The sequence below is a fragment of the Patella vulgata genome, chromosome 7 (genome assembly GCF_932274485.2).
Source record: "Patella vulgata chromosome 7, xgPatVulg1.2, whole genome shotgun sequence".
In the NCBI taxonomy this organism is placed as follows: Eukaryota; Metazoa; Mollusca; class Gastropoda; family Patellidae; genus Patella; species Patella vulgata.
This window is the reverse complement of record NC_065885.2, coordinates 12,200,560-12,218,079: the sequence shown is the minus strand read 5'-3', so window position 1 is coordinate 12,218,079 and position 17,520 is coordinate 12,200,560. Positions and strand designations below refer to the sequence as shown.

Below are 17,520 nucleotides of genomic sequence, written 5' to 3'. Positions count from 1 at the left end.
GTAACCTGTGATTTTGTCATTTAGTCCTAGCGCATCATTTGCTCCTACATGCAGCACTGGAGGGAAATGGAGTTTAACACCCACTTGACACAAACTAGGTCATTTCGGGACTAACATTTCACACTTTTATTTCAATAATTCTTTGGCAGCTTGAGGAAACCAGATGACCTGGATAAAACCCACAAGGTTGTATTGCAGTACTAGTATTTACTAAGTTACATACATCAACACAAAAACATAACTTTAAATTTGCAATAAAATTTATATCAGATAACAATAGCTTATAAAATTCAACTTTTACAACCAATTCTAATTTGATAATTTAAATCATTTATAACACCCTCACAATATTTGATTGGTATTAGAGCTGTAATTAACATTCAATTCTAACTAATGACAAACATAATAAAATGAATTAAACACAGAATTATGTTGGCATTACAGCTGTAATTAACTTGAAATAATATTAATTATGTTGGCATTACAGTTGTAATTACTTGAAATAAAATTAATTGAACACTGAATTATGTTAAGAATCAATTTCTGAATGTGGACTAATGGTACTTATAATATGGGGTAAATAAAAAACACTTGTTGCTTAGAAAAACACATAATTAAAGTACCTGGATTATTTTGAGATGCCTTAAATTCTTTGTGTCTATGAAAATGTTACAGTCATGGTCGTAACAAGGTTCTTGGTTCTTAAATTAGGGAAGCAATCAATGTATCAAATATTTTCTTTTTTTAAATTGAAATACATAGAACAAGTGAACAAAAGAGTTAAATATATTTTGAAAATGGTCTCCCTTAAAGTCCCTTTGCTCTCCCCCTAACTATGCCATTGGTTACTGCATTCAGGAATGTCTTAAATGTCTTTTATGAATAGCTTTTGTTCAAATATAAAGTGATAATTGGTCAAAAATATAAATTGTGCAAGTAAATATTTACAAAAATACTGAGGTTGAAGGTTACCAAAAGTATAAAATATAATTTTCAGCAGTTAATATTATAATAAAATTCAACAACTACAACTGTAAATAAAACTCAATAATGTTTGTGAATAAGTAGAAATATTAGTATCCAAAACTATAACATTCCAACAGAACTTTGAAAAATAAAGAGAAAATTAACACATTTGAGGCTTATGTAGAGCACACCCTGGCTTATATGTTGTTGGCTTTACATCATGAACGAACAATTATTGATCTGCAATAAATTATATGACCCAAAAGATCTTCCCTGACTTTTCTCCTGATACAAACACTGATTAATATTTTTGTGGTGTGCGCTGTGCGTTTAGAAATTAAATCAAATGAAATGGGGTTTAACTTCCTACTTTTCTACACCAACTAGGCTAATGAGCATGGGAATATGCTATATAGTGTTTTGTGCTTTAGATTGTCACCAATTTAGAAATCAGTTAATGAATATTTAACTGCAATGATCAATGAGGTAATAATGATTTAAATGTTATGATGACTATTGATAAATGCATGTCATAGTAGATACGATGTTTAGAAATTTTGCTTGTTGGATATTTTTAGCTAGGGTTAACAAGAGGCCAGAATTGGTTCATCAACAATCGCAGTAATCTTTTGGAAATAGGATCAATAAGCCTCCTTTCCCTTTCATAGACTTCCACTACAAATATTTCGTATTTTCTGTCTGGCATCTATGGCCGAAACAGCATCCCTGTGTCATGTTTTTAAAACTGTTCGATTTAAGATATAAATCTACTTCAAGCTTTCGTACTTTCTCTTTCTTTCTTCAATCTTTCCATTTCATACATTAAGGAATATGTAGAATTGAGCAGACTATTAGTGGATTTTCTTAAAGATTCCGAATCTCCTGGAATCACAGAATCTGTCATGGATGTTGGATGAGATAAATTCATAACTGATGCTTGATAATTCTTTCTCCATGTAGGTAATGGATCAACACGTGCAGGGGGAGCTATGAAAGGCCACATTTGTGTTCCAGTGCTGGCAATACGTTCAGCTTCAGCTAATGTCTGTAATAAATAGTCTAGATTATACCAGAGATCAATAATGAAATGAAATGAAATGGGGTTTAACATTCTAATGTTCAGCTAATGAAGACGGGCATACACCATACAGTGTGCAATCAGGGAAATTTTGCCCAGACAGCAGCACTAGGGCCTACTCTTACATCAAATTCCAACTGCCAAGGGACCTTTCATGTGCATGCCATCAGTTTTCAACCCATATTGGTTTATATCGAAATGAAATGAAATGGGGTTTAACATCCTACTGTTCTGATCCGAAATGGGCTAATGAAGATGGGCATACGCCATACAGTGAGCTATGAGGGAAATTTTGCCCGGACAGCTGTGCTACAGCCTATTCTTATATCGACTTCCAAGTGCCAAGGGATATTTTTCGTGCACGTCAAGGTGTACACGGGACCTCAATTTTTTTCCCATCCGAACGACTAGACAGCTGTCCTTGTCAGACCCCCCGTCCTGCATCACTGACAAGGGGGGAACTCTGCCGGAAAATCTGGATGAACTTTCTCTGCCACTGCAGGGATCAAATACCCGACCTCCAGGCTAGCGAGCCAACGTCTTACCCACCTACTAGCCACCCTGGTTTATATCATCTGCAGAGGATACCGAATATTGTAAAATAATATTCCTTTTACAGATTCAACTTTCATCATATTGTAATTCACAAGGGGGGAGAGAGAGAAATGGAGTTTAACTTGACACAAACTAGGTCATTTCGGGACTAACACATGGTTCAATTTTATTTCAATAATTTGTTTACGTATAGGGGTCTTTAGCAGTGGGAGGAAACCGAAGGACCCTGAGAAAACCCATGAGGTTGGACAGGCAACCCTACGCCTTGTCACGCACAACCGGGGAATCAAAACCACGCCAGGTGACTCAATGACAGACTGTATGATACAGCACGCACATGCTAACCATTTGGCCATCCAACCCCCCCCCCCCAGTTCACCAGGGATTAACCATTCCTCAAATAACTATCAGCCTGATCAGTGGTGTTAACTAACACTTTCTTTGAAGAGAAAATTAAGACTATTGACCAAACATTATTACTTACTGTTGTCATTTTTGGTTTAAGTCCATCAGTAGCTTCATTAATATCCACACTAGAAGCTGTAGGTAACGCTGATAATGTAGAATTCTCCCATCCCAATAAACAATGCTGTTAATATAAAATAATTCATATGTAATATTATTTCATTAAGTGTATGATACCTGTCTGTTATAATGAAACAGGTATAAAAGTTATGTGTTTATTGGATAATAAAGTATGGTCATAAATTTTTATGAGGTGTGCTAATCAAAGTCATTCCTTCTTTGAAAATACTTTTTCTCAGCTGTATACATCTTAATTATCCTTTTAATTAGAAATTAATTGTTGGATATATTTGGTTTTTTTTGCCATTTCTCTGGATCCTTCGACTTAAAATATTGCAAAATCAGCTAAAAATGGTTGTCATTGTTGAAACAGTATCTACCTAATCCAAACCTTCAAACATCAAATGCCCTGGTTTTCCAAAAATAGAATAAAAGTACTTTTGCATCAAGTTCTGTAGAATTAACTACAGTTTAAAAGAGGATAAAATAAGAGGGACGGCAACACTCCCTTGACAAGGTGACTAAAGCTGGTCAGGCTGATACATCTGCATGGATACTGGATCAAGAAAAAGATACCAGCGGGGCAGAGGAGTAAATAAAAATAAATTTATAGTTTAAAAGATTATAGACATAAATATAATACACACTTCTCTTAATGAACAGGAATCAGTTGGATCAAAACTGTTTCGACGATGAGGCTTCATTTTATATGGCTGCTCTAACGTAGATCGAGGTATGCTTACTCTGAAATCATTAAATATCAATCATAAATAAAAATCTTATTACATTACAATATTTTACATGTCATGGTTTAATTGTTCAGGTTTAACAATCTTCAAATACTCTAGGCATTATCCTGCATATTCAGATCAAGTTATTCTGAAATCAACAGAAAGCTAAAACCCTACATGGGAGCGACGGTGCTAAGTGGGTAAGATGCTGGCTCGCTAGCCTGGAGGTCGCGCGTTCGATCCCTGCATTGACTGAGAAAGTTCAACAGGATTTTCCGACGTGGTTTCCCCTTGACAGTGGTGCAGGACGGAGGGCCTGACAAAGACAGCTGTCTAGTCATTCGGATTGTACGAAAAACTGAGGTACCGTGTATACATTGGCATGCACGTAAAAGATCCCTTGGCAGTGGGAATTCGATGTAAGAGTGGGCCACAATGCTGCTGCCCATTCAAAATTTCCCTCATAGCACACTGTATGGCGTATACCCATCTTTATTAGCCCAATCGGAGCAGAACAATAGGACGTTAAACTCCATTTCACTTCATCTAAAACCCTACCTAACATATCTGGGTGAATTCTGTGTTGGGGTTGCATCTTCATGATCAGAATCATTTAAATCATCAACAAGTTTTTTCTTTAATGGTTGTGTAAATAAACGATCATTGACTATATAAGGTTTCACTTCTGAAATAAAAAACACAGAGTATTAAAAACAAGAGTGTCTATAGGAAAACAGTAAATAATGGACAAGGCTGCCATTATAAAATTTATCATTGTGATAGAAAATGGTTAACAGACTCTAAATGATATGTTGATCTGCAACAATGATTAGAAGATTCTTAATCTGATTAAAACACAGATCCTATTTCGTTTCGTTTTTATACTTCAAAATTTCATTTAACTTGTCTTTACTACACTAGGATCTGGAAGCGTTGTTATCATTGACGTGTTCTGGATGATGTAAGGGATTGGCCAATGAAACGGTCTGTTATGGCGAGCTTTGGGTAATCCACTAGAAACATCAATGCTGATTGGTTAATCAAATGTCTGACGTCATAGGGTCAAAAGCCGCTCGTATGACCTCAGACGCGACCTCCCAAAACAATTGGTCAGATTTTCATGTAGTGCAGGCCATCGAAAGTATAATAAAAAGGGAAAAAAATATAGATCTGTAATTTAATCAGATTGGAAGACTCTGGAAGTGCTGCAAACTGCACACTATTGGTCTTAAGATTCTGTATTTAATCTTTCTTCTAGCATGTCCGAAGCTTTACATGTAATTAATAATTTGTAACATGAAATAGTAGCTGTGCTGTGTTACAGACAGTATTTGGTTTTCAGAAAAATAAATATAAAATACTTGGCTGTGTTAAGGCTTTAACAACTGGAGATGCTTCTTTTGGTTCAGCAAATGTCAACGGATTACTGAAATACACAAATAAAATATTAAAATTCTTTTCTTGGGCCACATTAATTTAGTTTTTAGTCAACTGAGTCTTGTGAACAATGTCTAGTTTAACATTTCTAATTCTAAAATGGGGGGAGATGGTCGAATGGTTAGTGTGTGCACGTTGCATGATAAGGTTTATCATTGAGTCAACTGGCAAGGTTTCAATTTCCTGGTTGTATGTGACAAGGAGAAGGGTCACCTGTCCAGCCTCATGGGTTTTCTCGGAGTCCTTCGGTTTCCTCTCACTGCTAAAGACCTCTACGTACAAGTGGGGTATCGGACAAAACAACGCCACTGGACTCAATAACAGACCTTATGGAGCAACACACACGTTAACCATTCGGCAACTCAACTCCCCAGCTTCTTTAGTCATCATAATTGTTTAAACGCAGTTTAGGGGCAAAAGGTACTCGTATTCAATAGAATCGTGTCCTATGTGTTTCCAGTTCAATTTCAATTACTAAATGACATTGAAACAATACTTTCGTAGTTACGTATTTGTTTTCTCAAAAATTTTGATAAAATTATTCACGATTTGCAAAAAGTAATTGTATTCCATAGAATTGTGTCCAATGTATTTCCAGTTCAATTACTAATGTTATTAAAACATTTTACAACTTACTTCATATAAAAATTATTACTACATTCATCTCTATTAGATCGTCGGAACTCTTTCAGATCATTAAAATAACTCTCAGATTCATCCATACAACCAGTCTCATTATCTAATAGAGCTGCTATCCAATCATATCCTAACATTTTACTAGAGGTAACAGCTACATCATCTTGTAGAGTATCAGAAGATATATTGGAAGACTGAAAACTTACTTTCGATGGAGTCTGAAGTGAAATTGAAAACAAATGTATTAGGGCTGGTGTACTGTATTTAAGAAATGGTAATGTTGGAAAGCAATAATATGATTATTACTTCAACCAGTAGGTTAAAAAAAAATTGTATAAAGATCTTTGTTTTGTTTTTTTAAATAAAAATGCTGGCTTTAGAATTATTCAAGCCTTTGAGGCTGACAAAGTGTGTCTAGTTGTTTGGAAGGGAAAATAAAACAAGGTCTACCTGTGTACAGGTCAGTGTACATGTAAATGACAGTTAAAATTTAAAGGAGAGGCAGAAATGCAGCTGTCACGGCAAAATTCACCCCCTGGCTTTGCACACATAACTATTGGAGTGAAAATTACCATAGGTTAGCCTCCAAATAACTGAAGTATGCCCGATTGTGTTGTAAAATGGCTTTTAATGTTGAATACTGGGTAATTGTAAAATAATGATTTCTTTGAGCTGATCAGAAACCATACATGCCCAGACAGTATGGATAAATTAATCTGATTATTCTTTAAATGGCGCATACTTATGGAAAACAGCTACGGTACTAGTGTATTTTAAGGCGACGTTTTGTAGAACATTCTCTCAACATTATCAAGCTAATACAGTAATATGGATACGAGGCAAACATACATGTATATAGACAAAATACAACAACATAATCGAAACCATACTTGACAACGACAAGATCAAAGGCCTGCACCAACACTAATTAAAATTTACGATAAAGCAGATAAGGAGCTGATTGATTAAATTAGTTGATTTACTAACCTTACTTCTATTACCACTACTAGTATTTCTAGAGCAAGGCGATGTTAAAATAGATCGAGGTTTACTAGCATCACGAATTATAGACACATGTTTCTTATCATTGCCTGAATCTTCTAGATGTTTATTATACAATTCTTTTGCTTTCTCTAATTCTTTCATACGTCTTTCTTCTAATCTTTTTCTTTCTCTGTCTTCAAATCTTTCTCTTTCCCTCTCCCTTCTCTCTGATTTGAAGTCCTTATTCTTCTGTAAGAAAATGTCTTCTGGTGATGCATTAAGGCGTGATTTTAAAAATGTTTCATCAATATCATCAGTGGTGCCATCATCTACATTAACCCTTGATTTAAACATTGTCTCTTCATCATTATCTACATTTGAATAACTGAAATTTAATTTCGAGGATTCTGTATTTAATTTAAAATCATCGTATTTTGAAGTGACAGGTATGTTGCGATCAATTATTTTGCGGCGTTGTGCTGTATTGGGGGTTGATGGTAAACTGGAATATTTTTCTGTCGACCACCGTGGAGGCGTAGCACTGGCTTGAGACAAACGATCTATATTCTCGAAATCGTCTAAATCTGCAATTTTATCACTCTGGAGAGTGCTTGCAGTCATGTCTCTAGAATTGTCTAAATAGTTGTTTATATCTCGGAGAAAGTTAGCTGAAATATCTCCTGGTCTTCCAGTATCCCTTGAACTCAAATAATCCTTATCGTTAGCATATTTATCTTGTTGTGCATCACTCTGTGGACTTCTTCTATACTGTCTAGGTTTTGCTACACTTGTATCATGGAGATAGACTTTAGGTTTGAAACTGTGTTTGCAAGAAGAGTCCAGGGTGGCATTCGTATCAATAGATGAATTTAATGAATTGGTGGGAGAACGAACAAAACTTTTTAGCTTGTTTCTAGCATAAGAAGCTTTTAATTCGGGTGATCGTGCGTCAAAGTTTTCACTGTATGTATCACTGACAACCGAACTGTCACAATTAACATCTGATGGTATTAATTCTTTGAGGTTTCTTTGTTGTAATTTTAACTTCTGGAGCAGAGATCGACACTCAAGTTTCATATTATCAGCCATCTTCAATCAAACATGTGCACTGAAACTATAGTGGAAATAAATTAAAATTTAAGAATATGACTGCAATTTGAAGACGAACTCGGAACTGTGAATTTACAGTATCACTATCAGTCTGCCAGTAGCCTGCCTATTTACTATATTATACAGTAGGCTACTATAGGAATTTGCTACAAAAGCTTGTTCATTATGTTGTATATCATCTCATATTTACAGCAAGTGATATTATAGAATCTGTATAACAATTTGTTCTAGCATCATAAGTCTAACTACTAGTACTACTTACTGGACGTCTACTGCAAGTCTAACCAATTGAATATTCAAAAGGGCTAATAATAATGCAATAATAAAATATTGTTTCTCAAATCTAGTCTTTACTGACGGATAGATTAATTAAGACACTTATTCTTAATAAGCATGTCTTGCAATGACTGACAGTGACATTTGGACAAGAATTGATTCATTCAATCATTCATTGACTGAAGAAAGACAAGTTTCAACTTGCACCTCACGCTGCAAATGACTTTAGAACATTTTCCGTCATTAAAATCTAAATATAATTATTAAACTAAGCACATTTCTTAAATAGTTACTAGTTGTTTGGGTAAATGATAAGAATTAATAAAAGGCATATGTAAGTAACAGTTAGCCGATAGCAACATACATTTTAAGTTTCTCTACTCAAAAATACAAACTGAAGACGCCGCCATTATTTATTTACATCACGTGACAACGTTTGGAATATCCAGTCGTAAAAACAATATCTATAAATACAACAACCTTTGAATAGGATATTCGTTTGTTTGACTGGGAAGAGAGCAAAGCATTCAGCTCCTTTTCGTTTTTAAATATTAAATTGTTGATCGTTCACGACAGAAGATTTTATTGTTAATTTCTTTAGAAGGGAGATTACTCTGTTTTAATAAATTTTATATGCTCAAAGGGAGACAAATCCAGTTAATACCTCTGACAGAAGTGGCAATTCATTACTTTTTTTTAAAGTGTCAACGCTCATAAGATTATTTTTATTTCTATGGACATGTGTCTAAAGTCTAAAGTGAGGTTGAAGAACTTTTCCCACCAACTGCCATTTTTTTTTTAAATACACAATTATGTGGAACTCGTTTATTCACCACCCATGACAAGTGAAACCTGGGTTTAACAAATTCCCAGTAGTTCTCTGTAAATGTGATAATTTTAAAAAAGAAAATACAACCACTCTTCACACCACCTCTTTTCTACCTACATTCTGATTTTTCCAGTCATGAAACAATCAAATGATTGACACTGGCTTTTATTATTTTTGAAGCGAGGCATTTTGGCTGTAACTGTAGTTTGAATGTAAGAAATTAGTTAATAGTAGATACTCAAACAGGATTATGTTTCCTGAGGCTTCTGTTGACTGATGCCAATCACAAAGGCAAAAAATAAATAGACCCAAATAAAAAAATAAATGCAAAAGAAATCACTTAGTACTGGTGAAAATAACATGTAAAACCAAATTAACTCATGAATATTCAAAGTGTCATAAAAACAGTTCAGTATATTCAGTTTTATTTACAAAAATTACATGAATCATGTTAATCAAAATATAAATATACATCATTATCAGAACAATTATTGTAATTCTTTATATAACAATACCAATTCAGTATTTAATTACATGTATAATTTACGATTCTGCAGCACACTTTCTTTATATCTATTGCATACATATCAGGGGCTAAGTGAGAGGGACACAATGACGAGCTCTGTGTCATGGTTTTGAGTTTTTGCGCCCCCTCGCAAATGTCAAAAAATCATGTGGTTTCAATAATTTTTTTAAAATTATAATCATAATCATAATGCTTAACATCGACTCTAGCATGTTCCACACAGCCCAATATTACTCAGTGGCACTAGGAAGGGCTGCTATCCCACTCCCTCTCCCTGCACACACATATAATTATTGTTTGTTTTATTTGGGGGGGGGGGGCAGGACAGATTCATGTTCCTCTTGCAAAATCATGGATCACCACGCCCCCTGATATAGTCTTGTATTCCAATATAATTAGTGAGAAAAAATTCAGATGAATCCTCAAACTCAGAAATATTGAAATTTTTACCATACATTAAAAATACTTTGTAAACTTAAACTGACCAGTTATTAAGATATAATTTTTTGTCCATATAGTAAATAACCATATATTTCAATATTTCACCATTAATCTTGAAAGGACATTCCTGAACGAAAACATTCTCACAGATCGTTTTCTTGAGATTACTACAAACTCAATGGATTTTATGTCTCTTTCTTATGTTCACAACAAATCCAAAAAGAACCAAATCGCATCCATGTGATTTTCAATCCATTGCACATGACAAATTAACTGTTTATTTCTGACCATAAGATCAACTGTTCACCATAATATGACAAATTAATTGTTTACTTCTGATCATAAGATCGACTATTCACCACAATTTTCTCAGGATTTATAATTAAAACATTTAGAAGGATCTGTAGGAAATAATTCCTGTGCTTGAGTCATCAACCTCTTGATAGCCTGAAATAATTACAATATTACAAACAATGGATAAACATTAACATTTTACCTGTCTACCTAAAGGAGATGATAGGAAACACGACTCTCTTTCAAATATGAAATGAAATGAGGTTTTAAAGTCTTGCTTTTCTGCACCAACCAAATCCAATAAAGACAGACATAAGCAATGCAGTGTGCTATGAGGGAAATTGTGCCCGGACACTGTCTTTCGACATACTCATCTTCGAATTCGAACTGCCATGGACTCTCAACCCCAGTTTTCCGTCCAACTCGAATTATGAGACACTTTATCTTGTCAGGCCCTTCATCCTGCACCCATGACAGGGTGAAACTAGGCTGGAAAGTACTGAGGTCCTTTCTGTGGCTGCCACACTCTTTCAGGCCACAAAGAAATCCAGAGCCTCGGTCTGTCATCTCTGGCAAAGTGCAATAATGAAATGGTAAGCTACCTGCCAGAATCTGTTATAAATTAATAATTAATTTAATATATCAATTATCCTACCTGAATATATTTTCTTTGTGTTTCATCATTTAGAACATGAGCCACATATCTTGATGAAATCTTTTCTCTACCTGTACGTGCATGGATACCAACCATAGTAACACCAATAGGCCATGGTGCATTTCCTATAGCCATTTCTAAATAACGATCATTAGCCTGAAATAATATTAAATGTCCCGTCACTAATAATACCATTACAAATTATTACATTAAAGATACATTATGGGAGATTAGATAAAAAGCTGGCAGTTTTCGCTATAATAGTTAAAAAAACGTAGATAATGTAAAGGGAATTTTCAACCTAGCCTCGATCATCATTACTAAAGTCGGTACAATAAAAAACATAGTCTTGATTATCCATTTCCTGATTAAATTATGAATGGAAGTCAAACAACAAATCGGAACCTAATCCAATAAACATTGCAGGCTAGCGATGACATCAAGAGTTGATTATGGTCTGGATAAGTTAATTAATGTCTAATTAATAATTTAGATAACATTTCAGGCCTAAAGAAAGACCTGCAATAGGAAGATTTAGCTCTTGCATACTGTATGTTTAAATATCATTACAAAGAGCATCTCATTGAATCGAATGGAATATTGAGATAAAGGTGGAGCTCAGTTTTTTGTCCCATCCAAATGACTATGCACACTCTATTTTTCGGCCCCCGAGGACACAGTCCCTGACTAGTAAGAGTGAGTACCACCCCAATATGAAATCAAACTCAGTATATTTTATTTGAGAGTAGGTCGACGCTGGCCTTACCTGAGGAGAAAAATTATAACAAAATTTCAATTAGGAAATGAAATGAAATGGGGTTTAACATCTTACTGTTCTGCTTTTGACTGGACTAATGAAGATGGGCATAAGCCATACAGTGTGCTATGAGGGACATTTTGCCCGGGCAGTGGCACTATGGTCTTTATCAAATTCCAACTACCAAGGGATCTTTTATGTGTCAATGTATACACGACACCTTGTTTTTTTTTTGTCCCATCCGAACGACTAGATTGGTGTCCATGTCAGGCTCTCCGTCCTGCACCACTTGCAAGGGTGAATCACGTCTGAAAATCACGATGAACTTTCTTGGCCAATGCAGGGATCGAACACGCGACCTCCAGGCTAGCGAGCCAGCGACTTACCCACCTTGTCCACCGAAGCTCCCCATTTCAATTAGGTATATTAGATTGTAAAATGATAATCTTTTTTATTAAATATATTAGTACCTTTATATAATCTTTATCCATCACATGTTCTGTTATAAACACCAAACTATCTAATATATCTTCATCTACAACCTGAAAAATATTAATAATTATAAATACCTGTCAATACTTACTATATACAGGTGACAATTCTATGGAATACAATTACTGCTTATTACTGAGCGACGTTTCAACTAGGCTTCTCTCAACCATGATAATAAGCAGTAATTGTATTCCTTAGAATTGTGACCTGTATAATCCAGTTCAATTACTAAATACCATTGAAACAAAATACTTATCATCTACATTCCATTAGAATATGGAATGTTATATAGCTGTGCACCAGAAAAATTCAAATCTGAGTAATTTTTTAAGGCCAGTGCCGATTTCTACTAAGACAAAACTTCTCTTAAAATGCCATTCCAAAATAGATCCTATACAAAAGGCCTGTGGCATTTCATTTACACAATGTACCAATGAACAGAACAATTTCTATTATGTAATTACAATAATTTCACTGCATTAGTAAAATCTATTTTATCCATCTTTGCATAAAGTTTAAAATACTTGTAAAACACTGAGAAAATATAAAGGTGCATTATAAATTAAGAGTTCTTCAACACTTACTTAGAACAGTAAGATGTTCATGTTAAGCACAAGTTGTTGCGTTATGTTTTGCTATGATCTTCAAAATGACATATACTGTAAGTCAAGAGACCCACAGAGCGAGAGAGAGAGAAATGGGGTTTAACGTCCACTCGACACAAACTAGGTCATTTCGGGACTAACATATGGTTTAATTCTATTTCAATAATTCGCTTGCGCGTAGGGGTCTTTAGCAGTGGGAGGAAACCGGAGGACCCGGAGAAAACCCACGAGGTTGGACAGGCGACCCTACTCCTTGTGAAAGAGAGAGAGAAAGAGAGAAAGAAAGAGAGAAAGAATCGGAGGGCTTGGAGAAAAGTCACGAGGTTGGACAGGTAACAGTACTCCTTGTCACATACAAGCTTGAGACCGAAACCATGCCACTCAATTACAGACCTTATGATCTAAGCGCACACATTAGATACTTGACCACACAACTGCTGACTCAACTACAGGAAGGAATAATATGGCAGTGTGGGGGAAACTGGGTATATTCCTTGACCTATATGCTAAGGTCAATCATGAATAACGTGAATAGTAGAACTAGAAATATATGCTATTTACTGACATCTTGGCAATCTAGAATATAATTGTGTAAGACTTACTCCATTTTTTAATTTTCTAAATAAAGGTTTCAAGTAAGCAACTGTTTGTGTATGGACAGCACTCTGCATTTTTCCTTTGTTTGTTCTTTTTAAACTTTCTTCTCTCTTGTTTAATTGTTCTCCCCATAATTTTAATATAAGCTGAAAAGGAGAAAAAGAAATCTCCATTTGAAAGAGTTTTCAAAGCAATTTGATTAAAATACAGATCTATATTTTGTTTGTTTTTTTATACTTTTGATGGCCTACCTACACTACATGAAGATCTGACCAGTTGTATTGGAAGGTTGCGTAAGGGGTCGTACAAGCGGCTTTTGACCCTATGACATCAGACATTGATTAATCAATCAGTGTTGAAGTTTCTCGTGGTTTACCCACAGTTCCACACGTCAAGAAGTCGCCGTAACAGATGGTTTCATTCGCTAATTCTCTTGACTCTTGACGATACATGTGTTAATTAATAATATGACGATATGATAATTTCACAGGTTGATGGTTGGAAATTACTTGCAGGTTGGGGTTTTGGCCTAAATTAATCGAGTTATGAGATATATTATTTGACAGAGATTATAATCAGATATGCCACCAAATCGCATATTTGGGGTTCATTTTTCAAAATTTTTCAGGGGGGAGAGCCCCCGGACCCCCCGTCCGGGCTCCGCGGTCAGTAAAAGGGGCCGCTCAGACACGGGAGTCCAGGTCGGTTCACGGCCCCAATCCGCCCCTGAATGCTTACTTCATTTCAAATTGCCCGTATTTCAATTAACATACTAGGAATAAATTTCCAATCATATTTGTGTTTTATACATACCCTGTAGAATCTTAACATTACTTCTTGATCTTTCTTAGGGTCGCCTTTACCAATTTCACTTCTTAAAGTCTGTTTAAATTAAATAAATCAAAGTTATTTAAACACTATCGATTAATATCTATAATTCTCTGTTTTGGACTTTGCATATTGCCTGATTTTTACAAATTTAATACCGGTAGTTCTTCACTGTTTTGTTCAATGTAATAGCATTGAGTAAACACAGCCTCCTTGGCTCTTTTTGTATCTTTTTATTTTATATTTTTTTGTATCTTTTTATTTTATATTTTACATTATGTAAAATTTTGATAAAGAGCTAGCAATTCTTGCAATAATAGTTCGACAATAGATAATTCAAAATGAATATATTGAAAATTTCATTCAAATATCTCTATTGCAGGCGACGATATTAGCCTTAATTTTTAAATTAAATCAAAATATGGCTGAACTGTTCTTATCCACTTAGTTTTAACTATTATAGTGAGAACTGCCAGCTCTTTATCTAATCTCCCATAATTCCCCTGTAATAGTCCCCTGCTTTCTCTGAAAGGTGGGTAGAAATGCTACATGAATTGCTGATACTCACGTCAATATCATCTTTAGAAGTACCATCATCTTTAACAGATACATCATTAGATGGTAAACTTCCTTCACCTTTCATAATCTCCACCAAATATTCTTCATCTACTTTATCCATAGCTGTCTTAAAATCATTATCATATCCATGGTCCTAATCAAAATTATAAAACAAAGAAATTAGTTATCCGGGAGATCTTTTTGTATGGATAGACACCCAGATCCATCAACTTGATAATGATTTTGATGTCCTTGTATTTGTCTGTAGATGTAAAACTATAAAGGGGTTCATTTGCTTTAACGACCAGTGTCAGATTAATTAAACTGTGCAATAAAAGATTACAAAGGCTTTCAAAATTTATTTGATTGATATTTTTTGTTTTGTTTATTGCTTGCAATGTCTGTGTATTGTCCAAGGTTCTGTCTTATGGGTTTCTGTTTATTTATGTGTGATGCGGTCCTCCTGCACTAACATGTACAATTTATACAGAAATGTGACATAAATGTTATATTAAATAGTGACAGAACTTTAAGGCATTCCATCACCAAAATGTTTATTTCCCTTATGTGCCATGAATGGTCTTAATACAAAAATCATGTACAAATGTCAATTTTTAAAGTTGTGACGATTTAAAAATGCTTTACTTTATTTAAAAAATTATCTTGTGGCACATTGCGGAAGGGTGACAGCTACCTATAAAGTTAACCAAACAACTTTATTTACCTTATTAATGTCTGGTTCTTGAACTTCCAGTTTTTTTAGTCGTTGATAAGAATCAAAATCTTCTTCTCCAAAAAGTCTGATTGGTTCATTTCTCTCTCGTAACTTACGAATAACCTAGAAAAACATTATCATTTTTAAAACATAATATTTACAACAATTTCTAACTGAATTGAAAATTGTGTATGATATCTATATAAAAGGTGATCAACATTAAAACTACTGACAATAATAGAAGTCACATAGTATTGAAACATTAAAATTCCATTAATCCTACTTTACTTTTTTTTCTTCTAGGGGAACCACGTGGCTAAGTGGGTAAGACGCTGGCTCACTGGCCAGGAAGTCGCGTGTTCGATCCCTGCATTGGCCGAGAAAGTTCAACAGATTTTCCGTCAGGGTTTTCCCTTGTCAGTCGTACAGGACGGGGGGCCTGACCAGGATAGCTGTAGAGTCGTTCGGATGGGACGAAAAACTGAGGTCCCGTGTACACATTGGCATGCACGTAAAAGATTTCTTTGGCAGTTGGAATTCGATGTAAGAGTAGGCCATAGTGCCGCTGCCCAGGCAAAATTTCACTCATAGCACACTGTATGGTGGAGCAGAACAGTAGGACGTTAAACCCTGTTTCATTTCATTTACCTCCTTTCTTGGTAATATTGCTTGTTTTTCTTCTTGAGTATTATCTGTTTCATTTGTAGAACTTTCACCATTTTCTTTCGTATTCTGGAATTAAGTTTAAAGCATACATTGATGTTACACGTCAGTTTAAACAGAATTAGCATGGAACTGAATGAACCCCACACACTTCCACCTAGCTTGATAAAGAATAGGTTCCCAATGAAAGAACTACCAGGGGAACCACAACACACATGGTTTAGAATGTGTAAATGTGGGATAAGTTTAGCTTGTACCGGTAGTGTGTATTTGGGGTTGTATATCGAAAGAGAGTAATATTTTAAAATATATTCCCTTTTTGTAAAGTCGATGAAACTTTTTGAGAACAGTTAGGGTAATGGTATGAAACTATTTAACCTAAACCATTCAACTCTATACAAACCTCACTGTCAGCTTGAAGTCGACCATGTTTTCTCCAATAATCTTCTGCTTGCTTAGCTGCTAAATCTCCTCTTTTAAAATACTTTTTATCTGGTGCCTTGAAAATGTAAAAAAAATCATTTTTCTTAAGACAATCTATCACCAACAAAATATTTAGGTTGTATATTTCCCAATGCCAGTTTTAGATCACAGTGATGGTGTAAGCCTTTGATCTACAATGTAGCTTTGTATAAACAACTTATTGTACAGAAACTTTAACTCCTAAATAAACATTGCCAGCCCCATGACACTACAGTGATCGGGAATAACACAAGTTCAAGTTCTTTATTACTTTAAGTCAAAGACTCGTCAGGTATAACATACAGTACAAACAAACACACTCACAGGCTGATCAAACTCTATCTATCTCTGTGTGATACGTTTAGTGTTTGATGTATGTTTTGCTTGACAGATTGTCACTGATGAGAAATAGAGTTGTCAGCATTCAAATAATCGGTATGTATGCGTTGGAAACATATAAGTTGGGCATCTTAATTATAAATACCTCTGATACAATACTCAAAGCTAGGTCAACATCGATCGGGGTTGGATTTCGACTTCAATCAACATATCATCAGTTAGCTGGCTACACATGAATTGGGACTATGTAAGTCTAACGATTCAGGTCGGCTTTTTGGCCATCCTGAATTAAAATATTTACCAATACATTGCTATCTGTTATTTGCCGCCTCTTCCTCTCTATTTCTGCCATCAAAATATCCATTTTTCTTCAGAAATTCGTGAAAACTGCAAATAATAATAAATAATCGTCTACAACCGGAAGTCACTATGAATTTAACTGACCAATCAATTAAAGGCAA

At 34.9% G+C, this 17,520-nt stretch overlaps 2 protein-coding genes across 4 annotated transcripts; both read right to left on the bottom strand.

The window, feature by feature from the left end:
- Positions 1 to 261: 261 nt before the first annotated feature.
- LOC126827315 (uncharacterized) lies at positions 262 to 8,708 on the bottom strand. 3 transcript variants are annotated; one of them, XM_056102592.1, is made up of 8 exons: positions 8,663 to 8,708; positions 6,916 to 8,026; positions 5,929 to 6,146; positions 5,217 to 5,281; positions 4,414 to 4,540; positions 3,772 to 3,868; positions 3,084 to 3,188; positions 263 to 2,011 (listed from the first exon to the last, which is right to left on the bottom strand). In XM_056102592.1, the coding sequence occupies exons 2-8, from the start codon at positions 7,999 to 8,001 to the stop codon at positions 1,739 to 1,741; spliced, it is 1,971 nt and encodes a 656-aa protein (XP_055958567.1). In that variant the 5' UTR covers positions 8,002 to 8,026; positions 8,663 to 8,708; the 3' UTR covers positions 263 to 1,738. The 3 variants fall into 3 exon arrangements, with proteins under 3 accessions (XP_055958569.1, XP_055958567.1, XP_055958568.1); XM_056102593.1 differs by lacking the exon at positions 8,663 to 8,708 and adding an exon at positions 8,285 to 8,376; XM_056102594.1 differs by lacking the exon at positions 8,663 to 8,708 and having other exon boundaries at positions 262 to 2,011; positions 6,916 to 8,001.
- Positions 8,709 to 9,530: 822 nt separating this feature from the next.
- LOC126828081 (pre-mRNA-splicing factor 18) lies at positions 9,531 to 17,500 on the bottom strand. Its single transcript, XM_056102558.1, has 10 exons — positions 17,361 to 17,500; positions 16,662 to 16,757; positions 16,244 to 16,327; positions 15,605 to 15,718; positions 14,891 to 15,034; positions 14,308 to 14,376; positions 13,500 to 13,640; positions 12,271 to 12,342; positions 11,044 to 11,199; positions 9,531 to 10,541 (listed from the first exon to the last, which is right to left on the bottom strand). The coding sequence occupies exons 1-10, from the start codon at positions 17,421 to 17,423 to the stop codon at positions 10,464 to 10,466; spliced, it is 1,017 nt and encodes a 338-aa protein (XP_055958533.1). The 5' UTR covers positions 17,424 to 17,500; the 3' UTR covers positions 9,531 to 10,463.
- Positions 17,501 to 17,520: the final 20 nt, after the last annotated feature.